Raw genomic sequence first — 17,490 nt, 5'->3', positions numbered from 1 at the left:
TTGACATGATTTGTGATCACGGTCCAGCATTGTTCCATTTAGTACAGTTCCTTAAAAGGCTGGAAACAGGAGTTTTTGTCATCTAACTGGAATTTCAAGCCAATGAAGACTTATTAGTCCAGTGATGATTTTATAAATAGAACTTTGAGATGTTTGTTGTGAAAACAGGAAGTACTTTTGAGAAGATACATTTAATGGAATTTATTTAAAGAGGAAAATACTTACAAAAACTTAACTATCGTTATTCATTTCTATCGTTATTCATTTCTGGAGAACTAAGTACTTTAGAAGTATCTCATAGAGAGCATTTTACGAGTTTGGGATTTTGAGCAATAGAAAATGCTGAGGACAAAAAAAAAAAGATCAACATTGTGTATTGTTATTTCAGACAAGGGCATCATCTTAATTTCATTTCAGAATTATTAGTGGGTGTTTTCAAGAGGAAGTTCGGTTTTAAACTTTAAATTCCTTGACTTCAAACACATCTCAATTTTTTTTTCATCCATCTTCCATTCCTTGCTAATAGCGTTGCACTTTTCTACAATTTTGGAAAATCCTGGAAGTCTGATCCAGGAATCATCAAAGCCACAGAAGAACAAAAGAAAAAGGTAAAGCTGTGAGCATGTCAGACTTGTTCTTCAGGTGCCTTCTGCCAGTTGGTTGGAGTATGCGGTATAATCCATGACTTTTCAATGAAGTGTTGTGTAAGAAAGAATCTGAATTGTTGAACATTTCGCTTGTTTCCCAGGTTTCTCTCTTCTGCTCAGAATAAGCATTTAAGCCTAGCTGCATTTAGGTTGTTCTCAGCGAGAAAAAAATATATATATAAATTTTCAATTTGTTTTCAATAGGAAAAAGTTTAAACAATCATTGGATAAAAATGTAAAGGTTTAGAATTTTACCTTACTGTAAGAAGTGATTCATTATGGGTTAAGTGTTGCTGGTTTGATGTTATAAAAACTTTCCAGACTTTAAAGCACCTTTATTTCTTCTTACGTTTGTAATTAAAAGCGTTAAGTTGTTGAAGATTTCAAGTATAAAACATCCCAAACCACTGGCAGTCTTGCTTTTGAAAAAAAAAAAAAAAAAAAAAAAAATTAGAGGAATTATTGATGATCTTATGAGATCTAATGTTTTTCATCACTAATGACATTACCTCTAATTTCTGTGCATTCTCAGCAGCCAAACTGAGCACTGACCATGCCAAATGCACCAGAAATGTGGTTTTTTTTGTTTCATTCTAAGTTTTCTGGAAGCTCACATATCACCAAAAGCTGAGCTCTGTGTTCCTATTTTTTGCTCGCTTGTGACAACAGCTGTGTGGGTTACCATAAAGCCACTTGGAGTAATGGCCTTGAGAAGTGAGAAGATATCAGCGACTTTAAAAGATGGTTGTGATGGCTTGCATGATTTTTTTCTGATAAACTGTTACTGAGTTCTGTTGATTGGTGTACAAGTTTTCTGTTACTGCAAATTTGCCAAAGTAAAATCCAGGCTAAATTCTCTTTCTTCAACAGGGCTAAATTAAGTCCACAATTGCTTATTAGTTCAGATTCAGCAAATTGCACAAACATGCAATTCATTTTATCCACGTGCACCAGTGGTTATACATGGCTATGAAAGCCTTGTTGAACTGTACAGGAATCGTAAAAGACAGCTTCTTCATTTAGATGCATATAATCGTTAATGTGATAATGCATCTAACCCATCTAAGTGTAACATCTAAGTGTAAACTGATTTATTATTGGGGGCATAAACCTCTGTAGGATATATCTTAATGGGGTGCACTGTAGTATTTTCTCATGTTTCCATAAGTTGTCTCCAAGTGTGTTTACACTAAGTTTGCCTTTAGCTTTTCAATAAGTAAGCAAAAAATTCTTTTAATTCCAGATGACTGAGTTAAGGATGTTTGGAAATGTTGCTGTAAGCAGCATTTTCAGATGTTTATTCTTTGGATGATATGTCTTTTTTTTTTTTTTTTTTTAATTTAGCATTTCTATATTACAAAATAACCTGAGTTTTTCTTAAAGTCAGTCAGTCACTTTTCACAATCAAATGTTAATAATTTGAAAGCACAGAAGGTAGACCCCCAGGTCTCATGAAGCACAAAAGTATGTTTGTAACATCTCCTACTGGATCTCTCTGTGTTGTAAGTTCAAAGGAAGGCTTGATTTGAAAGCATTCTATATGACCTTTTCAGCTCTATTCTCATGAGTTTTAGGATGTTGCTCGTGGCTATATTGAACTCCCGTGTTGATCATCGCATGTAAATTCATTTGTGTATCTTCTCACTGGTGTGTAGTATAGTGCAAACTCCCACTGAAGTCAGAGGAACTACTTGTGGTTGCATGGAGTGAGAGTCTGGAAGGTTGCTTTGATGGAGATGAATTCTGCGCCAAAAGCAATCGGAAGCACAGCAAGCAAAGCAAAAGAAAAGTCAAACTTCCAGAGCTTAGTTAAGAAATGTTAGAAAATTGTATCAGACTATTCCTCATTCCTCTGAGATCAGCAGGAGAAGCGCTAAGACACTATTTACCCCTGGACTGTTGACTGTAGCTTTTCCCATCTAGTTTGAGGCTAAGAATCCCATAAATGTTCCTGACTAATTAAGTGTAGTACTGTGGGGAAAGCTTCTGCACCTTCGGTCAAGTTAGCGCTTGTCATCTCATTAGGGAAGTGACAATTCTATTGCTGCGATGAAATAATACTTGTAAGAAGCATATTACTCCTTCTCCAGTGAGAAGCTGCGTTGATGCGTAAGCTATATGTTGTTTGGAAGGGAGCAATAGATCTGTTTACTGTTAGGCATTTTATGCTGAGTGAATTCCTTCTGGATCAAGGAAGGCTATTTTGGCAGAAGATGATTTCAGGATATTTTCCATATGTGACAAGCATCATTTAAAAGTCTCATGTGAGACACATTTCAGCTGCTGAATTTTGGAATTTGTTGGAAAACATATCATGGAGTTGAAGAGTTCTTCTGTTCTGTCAGTGAAGTAGATACTGAGGGAGTGCACTAAATAAAAAGTTACCATTTAGTGTGAAGGAATAGGGGTGCTTTAGCTGATACCTCTTTATGTTCTTCAGTTAAGCCACGAGTATAATATAATGTCTGCAGGAGGTTTGGTTTGCATTCTTTTCTTTCTAGAAACTTCAATGTTTGAGGAAAGAGGTAAAGGCAGATTTAAGATTTTTGATGTGATACCTCTAGAAATGGTCTTTTTTAGACTAGCTGATCCTGCTACCTTCCTGAAAGATCTTCATTGTGTTCCCCTGTAGAAATTTAGAAATCAGGCTTGAATTAAATTGGATTAACAGAGTATGTTTAAAATCAGTTTCAACTGAGTTTAACTTACTCCTGTATGTAAAGAGTACCTGAAATTCATTAGAGTTCACAGCCTTTGAGTCAGACACGTTACAGTTCTTGTCAACATTTGTTTGTATGCTAAATCCTATTTCATCCTCTTTTTTTTTTTTTTTTTTTTTTTTTTTTTCCTGCAGACAATAGTAGAACTTGCAGAGACAGGAAGTCTGGACCTTAGTATATTCTGCAGTACCTGCTTGGTATGTATATATATATATCTTTTTTTTCTGTGCCAAAACTGGATGATCCTATACTGAACACACTCTTGTCTTTACTAATTCCATATAAAGGGCAGAATTTATTTGCAATCTTTGATTCATGCAGTATTTTCAAGGAACAAAAGAATTTACACAAAAAGCCTTATGCAACAATAAGGAAGGAAAGTATTTGTGGTAAATGAATGTGTTTCTTTTTTAAAAAAGGCAACTTCCTAATTATCAGGGTAGTCAGTATTGCGCTTTAATGATCTGAGCTGTGTAGAACATGAATGATTTTATAGTCTTAAAATCAAATCTGGAATATGATGGACAAATGCAGCAACTTAAAATTGTGTGTGCATCTGTGTATGTCTCCAAATAGTTAATATCAGATCTTTTTTCTTTGTTGCTATTTTATATTTCTTTCATAACACGAACTTGAAAAAAATAGTTGAGAGTAATTGAGAGTTTTGAGTTGCAGTTGCTGAATAGCATTCCTGTCTTTAGAAAATAAGCAGAACAGTTCAGGGCTTCATTATGAATACTGCTGACAGAATCGTGGAACTGGAACTCGTTCTGTACATTCATTGCTGAAAAGCTGAAATGAAACTGGTTGCTGTACAAAGCTCAAGAGCTGGAGGGGATAGAAGAACTTTGGGGGGGAAAAAAAATCCTTTATGTAAGAAAATTAAGGTTGCGGTCTGTGTGTTTGTGTTAAATAACATATAGGTTAAGACTGATAGCTAAGATTGAGTTAAAAATTGAAGCTATCTGGGGAGTTAACAAAATAAGTTATTTTGCATTAAACTGTTCTTTTGGTGTTCTTAACAAATGTTAATAAACATTTCAGATACGGAAGCCAGTGAGGTCTAAACACTGTGGTGTATGCAATCGATGTATAGCAAAGTTTGATCACCACTGCCCGTGGGTGGGCAATTGTGTAGGTAAGTAATCTGCTGAAATCTGTAATAGATCAAGAAGGCAAAACCTTCTGGAAATGATCCTGTGTGTTGTATGGGATTTGGCCTGTTCTTCTTTCATGGTGGAAATGAGTTGGCAGAAAAACCATAGAGGACTTTTGGTAGAAGGAAGATAATTTTTAATGTTAGTCTTAATTTTTCTTTCTACATCTGATTCCATGTTTTATTTTTACCTGTAGTGTCTGTTGTATACTCAGACTCAAAATTGTTTTCTGTCTAGTTCAGTTTCTTATATGTATATTTATACTAACTTAAATTCTGATAATTTAAAAGGTTAGTTAAGCTTTTAATCCTTTCTACACGAAGAACATCTACTGATTCCACCACTGACTGCTTATCCATTTGCCTAATGTACATTTTTTGATCTTTCGTAAGAATTTTCTAGTGGGAAAGTGTACATATTAAAAAATGCAATTACAGTACAGATACAGAATGGCTTACTACTGAGATATTTCTTTTCTTGACCCCCTCACACCTTCCACCCTGTAATTCCCAGAATAAATTCATTTTTTCTCCCTAGTGGTAATATAGAGAATGATACAGAACAGGAATCAAGTCTCTAAATGCTGCAATTCCCTGTCTTTCTTCTTGAAAAATTTACTTGAAAGCCATTATTATGCAGGGGTGTCATAGTGAGAAAATAAATATAATTGCTTCATTTATTTACTTTTTTAAAGACATGAGTAGAGATAACTTTAATCTTGGGAAGGAATTAGGACCTGGATTCATTAACAGAAGCTTCACTGTAGTCCCCTCAAGTGTTAATAATAATAGATAGTGACTGTTCTTAAGGGACAGGGCAGTGCTGACATTTGAATTGTTAACAAAACACTAAGATCTCATGGAGATGGGCTTGGGTTGTTCCATTCTATGGAACAATTTTTTCCATATTTGTCATTTACTGCTGTTGTCACTCTGTGAGTTACTTTTGATTTATATTTTAGATGTTTTACAGTGAAGAACTAAGAAATCGTTAATGAACACCAGCAAAAAGGCAGAGTGGGCACAAGCTCAGATTTTGGAGACGCTGCTGATGACTGTTTGATATTTGTTTTGTGAGAGTGCTGAGAAGAACTTGTCAATGGGACAGAAAGATCCAGAGTTTTAACCAGTAATTTGAAAAGCAGAAAGATTGGGTGGGAAAGGAAAAAAGAGGCCTCTTAGTTTGTGAGTAATAACAGAGTACGTGTGTAGCAGGATTGGGTTAGAGAGAGGTAATGTAATGGACTTTTTCTTGGTGTTTTTTGGGGGGTTCTTTTTAGAGTGGTGGTGGTGATTTGTTGGTTTTTTTTTTTTCCCCCGCCTAGAAACATTAGATGGAAAAACAGAACCTTCTTGGTCTTGAACAAATCGGGATAACTGTTGATAAAAGTAAACATTAGGAAACTGGAAAGTATGCTGGAAAAAAACAAAAAAGTCACACCATGAGAAGGGAATGATGGTCTGATGACCTTATATGGCTTTTCTGCCTCCAGTTCATAGATGGTGACTATGAGCACAGGATTACAAAACAGAATCCATTCTTAAAACTGCATTCATGGCATGTTTCCCATATAGGGAAACATGAATTATGATGGAAAGGTTAAATTTGGAAATGTTTTGTATAGTCTTGAAATGTGTCAAAAGCACAAGAATTTTACTAAAGATAAGGTTGAGGAAAGAGTGTGTACAGACACTCTAAAAATAAACTCTTTGGGGTTTGTTTGCTATGCAAACAGATGAAAAGAAGGACAGGCTTCAAAAAAAGAAGTTTGGCAGTAAGGAAAAATTATCTTCATCATATCTGCAACAATGTCATTAATGTTGCATGTTGCAGTGAGCGGGTCTCTGAAGGTGATTGATTGTAGCTGTCTTTCTAGTGGAATATCAGAATGACAATACACATATTTCACAGGTGGTTATTAACTAATACAGTTAAGCAAATGCCATTTCAGATGCAAACTGTGGACTTGTAACAGAAATCTAGTTTTCAAAAAACAGCACGGAAGAAGCGATAACCGAACTTTTACTGTTATGACATGAGTTGTGCTGCCATACAACTGAGATGCTACTGAATGGAACACTTCATTGAATACCTATCAGTTGGGCCTCTTGGTCTGACCATTTACATTTACCATTTTCTCCATTTTACATTTTACATTTTCTCCATTTTACATTTACATTTTCTCCATTTACATGGAGATTTTGGAAAGGGTCCAGAGGAGGGCGACTAAGATGATCAGGGGGCTAGAGCACCTCCCCTATGAGGACAGGCTGAGGGAGTTGGGCTTGTTCAGCCTGGAGAAGAGAAGGCTGCGGGGCGACCTCATTGCAGCCTATCAATACCTGAAGGGAACCTACACCCAGGAGGGGAGTAAACTCTTCATAAGGGCTGACAATAGCAGGACTAGGGGAAATGGATCCAAGTTGAAGGAGGGAAGATTTAGGTTGGATGTTAGGGGGAAGTTCTTTACGAGGAGAGTGGTTAGGCCCTGGAACGGGCTGCCCAGGGAGGTTGTGGATGCCCCGTCCCTGGACGTGTTCAAGGCCAGGTTGGACGGGGTCCTGGGCAACCTGATCTAAATGTGTATGTTTGGTGGCCCTGCTAGGCAGGGGGGTTGGAACTACATGATCCTTGAGGTCCCTTCCAACCCGGGTGATTCTGTGATTCTGTGATTCTGTGACCATTTAACTTCCTGTTTTTGAATTTGTTTTTATGAAACCAAGCAGTTCCAAAAGTGGCAGTAATACCTTACGGGCATTCCCAACACTCCTCCTTATATACTCTTAGTTGACTGAAGGCAACATTGCAGTGTATTTTACATCCAAAGGAACTTGTTTGATTTTGAAGGAAATGTCTTGTAGTCAGTCTAGCTTGCGTTTATGGGTGTTTTTCCTCATATCTTTTTTATGTATAGTCATTCAGTTTGCTTGCAGAAAGCACTTGGTTATTTTCTGCCTCCAGAGGATCCTCTTTATTTAGCAGGCAAAACATCTGATATAATGAAGTAAATATTGTGCTTGTAGATGATGACAGCCAAATCTTTGTAGCCCATTACAGTCTTTGTGGGTTTAACTTACAGCCTAGTGCTGTTAGGAGGTTAAAGCAGTGGACATATTTTATAGATGGAAGGGTGAGTCCTTCAGAATTAGGGCCTGCTTGTGTAAGAGACATCATCTTAGCTGTACTAACGTTTAGAATAGAGCGTTCTTTTTAAAACTGATTTTTCTAGTTTTTAACTCCAGTTAAAATGTTGTACTTGTTTTTGTGCCGTTCATTATGTTAGCCAGTCAGTTAGGCCTTGTCTGAAGTTTTTATCTGACTTGTGCTACATGTTTTGGTTGGGCTTAAACACACTTGATGAAGCTAAGCTTTGAGTTAATTTATTCTCATCAGAGATGGTGTATTTTTTCGTATTCCTGTTCATTTGAAGAACTCTGCAATCTGATGATTTTTTTCTACTGTCATTCTAAAGAAAATTGCATACTGATGTGTAATTCCTCATTGTTCTGGGTTCTGTAAAGCTGTTAACGACATTGTTCTAAATATTGTATATTAATAATTGTATTAACTCATGAGAGAGGATGCCTATAATAGGAAGTTAAGCTTCCTGATGTGTTTTGTCTTTTGAAAGTGGAATAATTTGATCTCTGTTGTTGTTGTGCAACTTTAGGAGCAGGGAATCATCGCTATTTTATGGGATACTTGTTCTTCCTGCTGTTTATGATCTGCTGGATGATTTATGGATGCATCTCTTGTGAGTAGATGTGGGGGGTTTGTTTGTTTTGTTTTTAATTACTTATAAATACTTCATCTCCCAGTATGGATTTCTACAGGGTTTTGCCTTATCAGAGTTTTTTATATTCTTGATGCTGGACTTGAACTGCATATTAATCATTTCCCATGTTAATTTAACTTAAAAGATCTTTTCTTGTCCTGTTTTTTTGTCTTCCTCACAACCATGTGTGTGTCTATGTCATATATTCAGTGATTTGGAAAAGGAAGCCAGAACAAGTAAAACTCTTTTGGTACACTGCTGTTTTCATATTTCATGTAACGTGTTCTGATGTGAGGTTTACATTGATGTATAGTAAACGTATCTTAAATCTTCTCTATGGTGTTTGTTGCTTTCTTTTTTTTCTCAGACTGGGGTTTCCACTGTGAGACAAGTTATGCAAAGGATGGATTTTGGACCTATATTACACAGATTGCTACCTGTTCTCCTTGGATGTTTTGGATGTTTCTAAACAGTGTTTTTCACTTCATGTGGGTGGCTGTGTTACTCATGTGTCAGATGTATCAGGTATGGAAGAGCATTTCATTTGGGAGTGCATAGGTATATCGGGTAGTTGTTGATTAAATGTTCATGTTCATTATGCAAGACCAAGTGCTCAGTCTCAGCCACAGCTGCAGGAGGGAGGCATCTGTTGTCTCTGCATAATAGAAGGCATCACTCGCTTCTCATTCATTTGCACTTCTTTTATTTTGTGTAAGAGATTAAAATACTTACCTCCCACTTTCCATTCTCAGAATGACAAAAAGGCAAAATAGACCAGAGAAAGGCAATAAAGACTAATAGAAGCCTAGAGGATAAAATCTGTGGGTAGAAGTAGGAATAATGCAGTATGTCATTAGCTGGGTGGTAACTTCAAATGGGATGCAATAATTTCTTAAACTGCTTCAGGGTGATTCATCATCACATGACTTTATTGTAATCTGACCAAACCCATTTTTTTCTGTATCCCTTTTAATGAAAGACAAGTCATGCTGGAAGCCTTTCAATATTACTTGTCATTAATGAGCAGCCAGACACTGATTTGATCTGTCCACAGATCCTGGAAATAAAAATCACACTCTAAAACTTAAGTACAACTTCTTAGGAAATTGGGGTTTTCTCCTCCTTTCTGTAGAATGTTTATTAACAATATATGCCAATTTCAGGAATCTTGTGTATGTGACATTTGTCTTGACCAGCAGAAGACCCTTAGAAAAACAAATGAGCAAAGATAAACATGTCATTTCATGTGGCTTTCAAGCCAGTTTGAACCACAAGACTTCTATAGCAAATGAGATGAGTGTGTAACTTTGCAGAGAGCCTTCTGTCATATTTGTTGTGACCCACTGAGCTCCACGTTGGGAATCCTTGTAAATATCATCTGTGTGCAGATGAATCTTTGAATTATGCAACGCTTGGAAAAACACATTGCATTGTATTTTGTATCTTTAGTGTAATTAGGCAACATAGTCTTAGCACTTATTTATTAATCCTGGGAAAATAAAATAAAAAACATACTCATGTTAATACAGTGTTGCACTTAGAAAACTTAGGATCTTGTTTGACAGATCTTTCTGTCCAGTCTGACATAGGAATTGATGAAATTATTCTCCAGATTATTTCTTTGGCTGTGCAGCTACACAGTCTCTGCTATTGCTCCTTGTTTTTTCCCTCCATTATCAAGTTTTTACTTGCCCTTTACACTGAACTGGCTGAGACTCCTGCCAAAGTACTACGTATGAAATAAAAGTAATTAAAAAACTGTACTTCAACTTCAGAAGTTGGCCATTAACACCTCATTTATATACATGGAAATGAAACTCCACTGGGTTTCATGGAGGGAGAGAAAAATGCTTGAGACAAGTAAATCCAAATGAGGCAAGCAAGCCCAAGTTTAATTTTCTCAGTGTTCATGTTTTTGTAACATGTAGCAGAGTTGATTTGATATTCCACTGGGAATTATAAGATTTTATCTTGCTGTAGACTATTAAAGGATTTCTCACAGTTCTGTTTCCAATTACACCACATTGCAGTAAACTGCAGTTTTATATGTACCCTGTTAGGCTGAAGTAGTTGGAAAGTTATTACATAAAATTGTATTCTTTTTAGCCAAACGACTGTGGTTTGAAACAAACAAACAAAAAAAAACCCTTTTTCTAGTCAACTTTTTGTCTTAATGACAGAAAAGTTTGCTACAGAGTTTTAAATGAGAGGGAAATATAGCACTGTCATAATAGCATACTATTATGAGAATGTCAGGAGGAAAAGAAAGTGATTCAAATGCTGTATAAACTCCTGAATCTGTTATTTACAGTGCACTTCAGTTGGTGATTAATAACGGCATCTCTACCCTATGAACTAGCAAGGCACAGTTTGTTCAGTGATCATGATTTATTTCTGATCACTACTAAATATTTTGCACAATCTGGTACAGCGGTTGTATGGCATTTTATGTTGGGATCCAGCAGTTTCAGCAGGACAAAAATTGTTCTTCAAAGGAACAAATGTAACAAAAAAAAAAAATTCTTTTTCTGCCTGTCTGACACAGGGCTTGTTTGCCTGTTTTTATGTTGGCTAGATTGCTTACTTTATTTTTTTTGTCTTCAGATATCTTGCTTAGGAATCACTACAAATGAAAGAATGAATGCAAGACGATACAAGCACTTTAAAGTTACAACCACATCTATTGAAAGCCCATTCAAGTAAGTGTTAAAGCGTAAACATGCATTTCTCACTTGTGTTGCTCCTCATGTTTGAATTGTGCAGCTTTTTGAAACGGAACATAGCTAAATACTGGTGGGGAGGGGTGCAGGATGTCCCAGGAGCTGAAGTGGATGTTGTGTAGGTAACACACAGGCTTTTCATTATCGTGAAGAGTAGGGTATAGTGAGGTTCTAGTTTCTGTAGTGAGAAGAGTGCAAGCTAAGAGAGGAGAGCTACAGGATGGTGTAGCACTGGGATGTTAGCTCTTGTAGCAGGGGAATAAGGCAGAATGGACAAGCTTGTAGATCAAAGCAGGAAATAAATGAAGGAGTGAAGCTGGAATATTGGTGGGTTGAGGGCATATTATGAAGGAGCAGAGAAAGGACAGAAGCACATTTCATCCTGCAGTGAATGCTGTCAGTTCTGTGGGAGCTGCTGCTCTTTCAGAGAGTACCCGAAGGAAGAGCAGGTAGAAGTCCTAGTTGTATGTAGTTTGATTTTTGTGCTGGAATAGAAGTTTGTATGATTCTTTTAATATCTTTACATATAAAACCTTAATTGAGAAAAAGACAAGCATCTCTCTATCGTTGACATCTTCCCATAGAAAAAAGTTGTAGCAAAACCAGGTAATTGCATTTTCTGAAAAAAAGAACACAGAGCAGTGGGCAGGATAGGAAAAAAAACTACTGGTTTTATCCCTATATTGATATCCAATTCACAAACCATATTTGGTGGAACAGCTGCTATTATAAAAAGGACTCATAAAAATTAACACCATGTATCTAAAATAACTAATTGGCATCACCTGTCAAATGAAGGAGTAGTCATCTTGTTGCTTTGACCTTTTCTGGTGTGTTATTACATAGGCTTCTCTTCCAGAAAATCATGAACATATTCAGCCTGTGTGCAGTTATTAAAAAAAAAAAAAGTGTTGGAGTTCTGATGCAAGCATCTTAAACATATGATGGTGAACTAATTCAGCAGCAGAAAGCCCTTGAACGTGTCATCTACTTCCTTAATGCTTCCTTAATTTTGTGTTGTCTAGGAACTTAATTGATCTTAGACCCACAGCTGTGAACTAGGTATGACAGAAATAAGTGCTAGGAAAGATAGAAGTGATTCTGGGTAAGAACAGTGGATAGCTGAAGGAATAAGAGAGCAGGTAGCGAAGGAAATGTAGTGTCATGATTGTGTCCAAGGACAAAAATTCATCAGTATAGTGACTTATTTTAGAGCTTGTTCCATCAGCAAGCACTAAGCCAATTTTTATCTGAATTGGTTCTGTGCAGTTGGGAACTTAGGGTGAGAAACTGAACGTGTACAAAGAAAAAACAACGTACTTTGTTAGAAGAGCTTTGTTGTTACTTACACGTATTTCTGTTCTGTTTTTAGCCATGGTTGTATAAGGAACATTATAGACTTCTTTGAATTCAGATGCTGTGGTCTTTTTCGGCCTGTTATCGTGGACTGGACGAGGCAGTATACGATTGAATACGACCAGACATCAGGATCAGGCTACCAGCTGGTGTAGCACCACCTTCATCCTGTGAGCATATCATATCTGAGTGGTGCCTGAAATTTTTCTTTCTCTCTCTCTCGAAACCACATCCCTTGAAGAGTAGCATGCTATGTGTAGGGCTGGTGATGAATCTTAAGGTACCTTCTCTTCATCAGAATTTTATTAACACAAGTAAAAATGGACAGAATAAACTGCCAAACCTGATAAGGAAGAGGAGGAAGATCAAAAAGGGATTTTAACAGTTCTTAACATGAGAATTATTCGCAACAGCATATTCACAGTATTTGTTGCTGTTTTTTTTTTTATTTAAGATCTTTCACAATGGAGCATGACATTATTGAAGTATTGACATAAGTAGTTATGTTGTGCTGAGCAGAAAAAATCATTTCCCAATATGAATAATTCCACTGAAATGAGAATCTAGAATATAAAGCTAAATTTCATGGCGCAAAGTTCACTGATTGCTTTGGTGTAGTTCCTGTAATGTGATTTTTTTTTTTTGTTTTTAATTACAGATTTTCTGTAGTATTATGTACATTGAAAAATGTGCTTTTCAATACTGTGATAAACATCACGTGGCGGGGATCCCCTGTAATGTTCAGTTATAGCAGTAATGCACATCTGGTAATGCTAAGAAAAAAAATACATTGCCCACATTTTTTGGTGATTATTATTGTCACCGTTTACTGGTACAACTAAATACTTGTGGAAGCCCTGTTCTGAGATTGTATAGTCTGAAATAAAAGATTGCACAAATAAGGAAAGCTCTTCTGTCGAAGTTGAACCCGTGCTTAAATGCATGATGCACCTGCAGAAGTAGGTTACACTATATAATGTTCAGGAAAAAAAAAAAGTGTAAAAGAAATAATTATCTTTGAAGTAAATGTATAAACGTTTCACAAACTAGCAGTGCTTCAGTACTGGCTTTGGTCCCCAGACAGCACAATGTAATGTGGCTGCAAATGTGTTCGAAGAGTAGTTGCATGGGGGAAACCAAAGATGTGAAAACAAAAATCTCAGTTATAAAAATATAAAGTAAAATAGTTTCAAATCAGCTGCAAATGCAGAAGAAGCCACAGTCATCTGAAATGATTATTTTGTAAAATAATGGAAACCAAACTTTAAAAAGAAAAAAAAACACAAACAAGAAAAAAAGCATATCTCCAAAATAACACACGCACATAGAAAATGTATTGCAACATTCTGAAGAAGGTGGTGTATTGGCAAGTGGGAATCACCCGTAGTGTTTTTAAGTTCTCATGCTACAGAAATGTCTGGAAGGTAAGGAATCAACTGAAATGGCATTCCAGGGGGGCTTTTCTTGAATGTGATGCACTGATTTTTGTTATGGTGTTTTCATATACTCATAGTGAATTGTTCACTGCTTCCTTAACTATTGTTTACAGAGAGACTGAGAATCAGGTTAGTTCTTTTCTAAGTGCTGTAGCAACCTAGTGGTTCGAGAATCCTGTGAGGGGAGTCTGGGGAGGGGACCTGAAAGCCGATGTCTGAGACCAGTGTAAAGAATGTGTATCTGTACATAAATAATTTATCAAATAGTTTTCTCTCTGTGAGTGTGTGTTTAGTATATTTAAAGCTGCTCATTTTCATTTTATTCAACCAAAAAGTATAGGAAGATATCTAATGAGCTTTTAGTGATGTTAAATATTGCTGTTAATAGGCGTTACGCCCTGCAAATTCACTGCATGTTTGATGCTTGGCAAAATTAGCGTTTTCTGTAAGACGCAGATTACAGGTAATAAAGCAATCTAGTGGTATTCCCGCCCCTTGCCTTAGTAAGAGGAGCAGTGAAACTGTAAATAGTTGATGTTCAGTATTTGCAAGTAAACATTTTTTTTTCTGTAGTTGTTTGTGGATCTCGAGACACACGCTTAGTTTGCAAGTACCAGATATCAGGATTTACAGAAGTGCAGCATTAAAGTACTTGAATGTTTGATACTGGAACAAACAACATCATCGTGGACACAGTTTGGATGGAGAGGTGTGGGTACAGGGGAGGCAAGAAGCTTTGCTGTTCTTGTCAGACAAAATTGTAATCCCAATTCCATTTCAGTGAAAACAGTTGCTATCAGTTCCTCATCTTTTTTTGTAATCTCGGAACAAAGCTTGAAGACTTTGCAACGTCATTTATTTATTTATCGGTAATGTTCTGCATACTTGTTCACTTCTCACATTTCTGTTGGGGTTGGTTGACTTGAAGAACTGAAGTCCGCTTTGTTAAAAGCCACCTCGCACCAGAAGAGCGGTTCAGCACGTGGTACAGGTTTTGGTTTTCGTTGTCCAGTAGCATTAACTGCCATGGATTGTCACGCAGTCCTTTTAAAAAGTTTGCAGAGAAGGTGATCTTTGGTAATACGTGGTGAATTCTGCACTTTTCACTTGGTAAGAACTCTCTGGTGACGGTTTTGTGAAGGCCTGTAGAATTGGGGCAATATTGATTGTTATTAATATTAACCTGTGTGTGGATTTGGGATGTGAAGTTTCCAGTGCAGACTGACTTGTCTTGAGTAACACTGAATTTTTGGATCAGGAGTCATAAAATTGCGCAGCGGGGGGAGCCAACTATGCAGCATTTTTCTGTCAAGTTATCAAACTTGCAATTCATTTGTTGAACCAAAACTGCACTGCTTCTGAAACTCGATGAAGCTCATCCAGACCAACAACAGATCAGACCAGCTTGATCTGATCCAGGTAGAATAAATGGGAATTTTGTCTTGGCCCTAAACATGTGCTGTTTGTTTGCAGGTTTCTGTATTCTTTGATGTCCACCAGATTATTTTTTTTAATTAATGTGTAAAACAGCATCACTACATTTTAAGCTATGGATTTTTTTGTATATTCTTTATTTATAACTGTGCCAAGTATTATTTTAATACTGTCAAGATCTTGATGTATTACATTGTGAACAATAAAATCTGTAAAATGTTTAATAAATTAGCTCTCCTTACATAAATTAAATCTGTTAAATTTTGTAAGTTATTAATCAAATAAATATTGACTCTTAGATGCAGTGTTTGTCTTGACTTCTGGTGTGGTTATGCACAGCACTGGCTTTGTCCATTCTCAGAAGTCTTTCTGGAAATGGACGTCACTAAGAGGAAGCACTTCCATCATGTAACAAGGCTACAGAAAAGTGCTACTGTCGTTGTCTTTGTGTCCTCAGCTGTTGGGGATGGATTCGGCTCCTAAGTTTGAGCTGGCCCAGTCCAGGTTACTCTGCAGTGGGGGGAAGCCTTGTGCCTGACAGGGGACTCTTCGGCTGCAAAGGCTGCATTGAGCACTGCCCTCAGCCTCTGCGTGGTGCAGGAGGGAGATGCAGTTTACGTCTGGAATTAGTCTTCCTCCTTCTTGCAACTGTTTGCAAGGGAGCCACATCTATCACAGGTGTCTGGATGGACTGTTGCTGGTCAGTGACAGGCAGAGCTGCTGTCTAGAGCTGAGGCAGAAAGCATCAGTTCATTATTTCCCCTTCAGTGTCTTTTTTTCCTAAGTATCACTAAGCCAGACAGCATGTTGTCTGTGTTTTCCAGTTATAGTTCCAATCTTAGTTGCAGTACTCTGTGCACTGTATTCTCTGAAATGCTTTTGATGCTCTGTTTGGTGACTCTGAAAAAAACCTCAGCTGTGAAATGACCTTATGAAACGGGTCTGGTGAGGAGGAGAGGCCTTTTCAAACTCATCTCACTAAAGCAGGCCGTGCACACAGACGTCAGCTGAAGCAGTGATGCTGCTGCACGCCTCCCTGCACTTGGTTAGAAATAAAGAGAACAAAGACAATAAAAGTCTTAGCAGTACTGCAGGATTTTAGGAAGAACACACAGCATACCCTTTACTGAGCTAAGTTGGAAGTGCTTGTAGAGATTTCTGAAATAAGTAGATTTTGTGCTGTATTTCTGGCCTGCACACAGTGACCAAACATTGTTTGTTTTTTTTTTCCAGTGTGTGTGCATAAATGTATTTAGGAAGTTTGATCAAATGCTCTTTTTTTTTTTTTCCTCATTTTAGTTAGCTCTTAAATTCGCATTTGAAGAGTAGCTCTGTCCTCAGTTGTGAGACACTCTACACATTTGAGATGGTGGCATCTGAACATGATGGTTACAGTGACAAAACCCGCACTAAGTAAAATTTCATTTAGGAGCAATGGCTTATATGCTATTAAATGGTCATAATTCGCAAGAACTTACTTAAGAATGTCTTTCCTAAAGGACCCTGAGTTTGTGCACTGAAAGCAGTTTTTTGTGACTACTGTATATAGTAATGCAAAAGTCTGGTAGGAGCTTATATAAAAGCTTAGGATAAGTTACGATTTAACTACAGGAATTCATTTTGAGTCGCTCAGAAAGTTTATTTCAACTTTTTTTTTTTGTTGTGCAATGGCCTTCTTCCCCTTTTCCCAGAGGCCAGCTTCTCAGCTCTGTGGTTAGCACAAGGGCAGACTCCCTGGAGGCCGGTGATGGCGGTGGAGGTGTGAGCCTTTGGTGTGGTTGGGAGGGCTGGAGGCGCAGAAGCCTTCCTGCACGAGTGTCAAGTCAGCAAAGGAAAAAAATCACTTTGTAGCAGAAGAGTATTAAATTCTTCACTATGAAGGACCATAGGCTTGCACTGGTGCTTGTGCTCTCACTGCTACCCCAGCGTGTGCTGCCTGTACACTACTGGTGTCGTTCTCAGTTGTAATCTTTCCCTGTGTGTGAGCCATGCGAGCTCTTGGCTCACATTTTGATCTGCCTGTCTGCTCTTCCTCGTATCCACATTGTTCCTCCCTAACTCGTACAAAATTCTCTTTGTGGATTACTTTGACTCGGACATATTTTTCTAATCAGGCAGTTGGCTGGCGCTGCTGCACTACCTCAGACTGGAGCGGTAGACGCTGCTTGAACCTCTGCCTGAGCCCAAGCTCACACACGATTACCATTTTATTGCAGCATTCCTAGTCGTGCTTATGTCTGCATGA

At 37.4% G+C, this 17,490-nt stretch overlaps 1 protein-coding gene across 2 annotated transcripts in view; it reads left to right on the top strand.

Moving 5' to 3' along the window:
• ZDHHC17 (zDHHC palmitoyltransferase 17) overlaps positions 1-12,530 on the top strand; it is a gene marked incomplete at both ends in the record, with an annotated part of 63,636 nt that extends 51,106 nt beyond the window's left edge. The window contains 7 exons of one of the 2 annotated variants that reach the window (XM_079538423.1): positions 496-608; positions 3,502-3,564; positions 4,412-4,505; positions 8,195-8,278; positions 8,667-8,824; positions 10,904-10,998; positions 12,392-12,530. In XM_079538423.1, coding sequence (XP_079394549.1) covers positions 496-608; positions 3,502-3,564; positions 4,412-4,505; positions 8,195-8,278; positions 8,667-8,824; positions 10,904-10,998; positions 12,392-12,530 — 746 coding nt within the window. Of the gene's footprint in view, positions 1-483; positions 609-3,501; positions 3,565-4,411; positions 4,506-8,194; positions 8,279-8,666; positions 8,825-10,903; positions 10,999-12,391 lie in introns of both variants that reach the window. The other variant, XM_079538422.1, reaches the window with a different exon arrangement.
• Positions 12,531-17,490: the final 4,960 nt, after the last annotated feature.

This window comes from Tetrao urogallus (assembly GCF_951394365.1).
Source record: "Tetrao urogallus genome assembly, chromosome: 1".
NCBI classification, from domain to species: domain Eukaryota; kingdom Metazoa; phylum Chordata; class Aves; order Galliformes; family Phasianidae; genus Tetrao; species Tetrao urogallus.
Note: the sequence above shows the minus strand (reverse complement) of the source record. Positions and strands in the feature narration are given on the sequence as shown.